Source organism: Limulus polyphemus, unplaced genomic scaffold, assembly GCF_000517525.1.
Source record: "Limulus polyphemus unplaced genomic scaffold, Limulus_polyphemus-2.1.2 Scaffold6107, whole genome shotgun sequence".
Lineage (NCBI taxonomy): Eukaryota > Metazoa > Arthropoda > Merostomata > Xiphosura > Limulidae > Limulus > Limulus polyphemus.
In genome coordinates this window covers 1-1,522 of record NW_013671717.1, presented here as the reverse complement: position 1 = coordinate 1,522, position 1,522 = coordinate 1, and the positions used below count along the sequence as shown (strand labels likewise).

The 1,522-nt window shown below is 28.4% G+C and overlaps 1 protein-coding gene across 1 annotated transcript in view; it reads right to left on the bottom strand.

Moving 5' to 3' along the window:
- LOC106473355 (myoferlin-like) overlaps window positions 1–975 on the bottom strand; it is a 51,334-nt gene extending 50,359 nt beyond the window's left edge. The window contains exon 1 of the mRNA XM_013934036.2: window positions 893–975. Coding sequence (XP_013789490.1) covers window positions 893–969 — 77 coding nt within the window. The 5' untranslated portion in view covers window positions 970–975. The remainder of the gene's footprint in view (window positions 1–892) is intronic.
- Between the last annotated feature and the right edge of the window lie 547 nt (window positions 976–1,522).

The following is a 1,522-nucleotide window of genomic DNA, read 5'->3' as shown; positions in this document are numbered from 1 at the left end:
TAAAATATCAAGCAACATATCTCCCAGTTTGATGAACAACTATAGCCAAATAATAAAGCATGAAACAATATGATACAGCTAAATAATAAACCATTAGACAGCATGATATCTCCCAGTTTGATGAAAAAGTACAGCTAAATAAGAAAGGATCAAGTAACATGATGTCCCCAAGTTTTATAAACAAGTACAGCCAAATAAATAGATCATCAAAGAGCATAACTCCCAGTTTGATGAACAAGTACAGCTAAATAAGAAAGGATCAAGTAACATGATGTCCCCAAGTTTTATAAACAAGTACAGCCAAATAAATAGAGCATAAAAGAGCATAACTCCCAGTTTGATGAACAACTATAGCCAAATAATAAAGCATGAAACAATATGATACAGCTAAATAATAAACCATTAGACAGCATGATATCTCCCAGTTTGAAGAACAGGTACAGCTAAGTAATAAAATTTCAAACTATATGATGTTACCCAAGTTTGAGAACCAAATGAAATAAAAGTCATACTACACATTTTCATCCAAAATTAAATGATCATGTATAGCTGAACTAAAAATGCCAACTAGATGATAACAGAGTCAAAGTTTGATTGCTAAGTACAGCTGAATTAAATAAATATCAAACTATATGATATTACCCAAAATTTTACAAACAAGTGTAGCTGACTTAAACAAATGTAAAAATCCATAATATCACTCACTTTGATGAGTAAGAGAAAAATGTCAAACTGTGGTAAATTATATTAGTCAGACCAAGTACAGTTGAACTACAAAATTATAGATACATATCAGCCATGACCTAATATATTTGAACTAAATAAGTAACAAATTAAAAGAAATGGTTCAGTGTTGTTAAAATCAGTTTATTATAAATGAAAAGTTTCTTACTTAGTTGGTACTCGAGGGCTAATGTTGATAGATGGACCAGGCTTCCCATGAGATTTGGGGAATATATCAACCCACATTTCAATCTTTCCCTATGACATTAAATTAAATGTCTCTCAGGCAACAAAATAAAAAGTAATGCATTAAAACAAATCTTGTAGTAATATTGGACAAGGTATCACAATTACAAACTATTGCTATTAAATTTTTTTTCTTTTTGATGTATCTGTATATTATTAACTACACTTTAAGATATGAATAATCATATATTTAAATAAATATCACATGTATACATTTCAGCATTAAAAAATTGACTGTTATTTCTATTTTATAGCAAGCTTCTTTTCACACACACACAACAAGACTTGTTTTTACAATTTTTGTTTACTTAGCTATTATAATCTAATTTGTAAATGTCCTACTAATTTATGAAAAATTATTCATATCAAATCGACTAAGTAAGTGCCCAATTTATTTTAATACATTTCTATTGTAAACAGCTACACATTGGCTATAAATCATAATTTCATTTATGCCATTTTTTTGGCTCAATAAGACCTTTTCATAACAATTGTGAAATGTTAGAAATAGTATTTTCAATAGCATTTGCCTTAATACTTAGCCTGTTTTCTC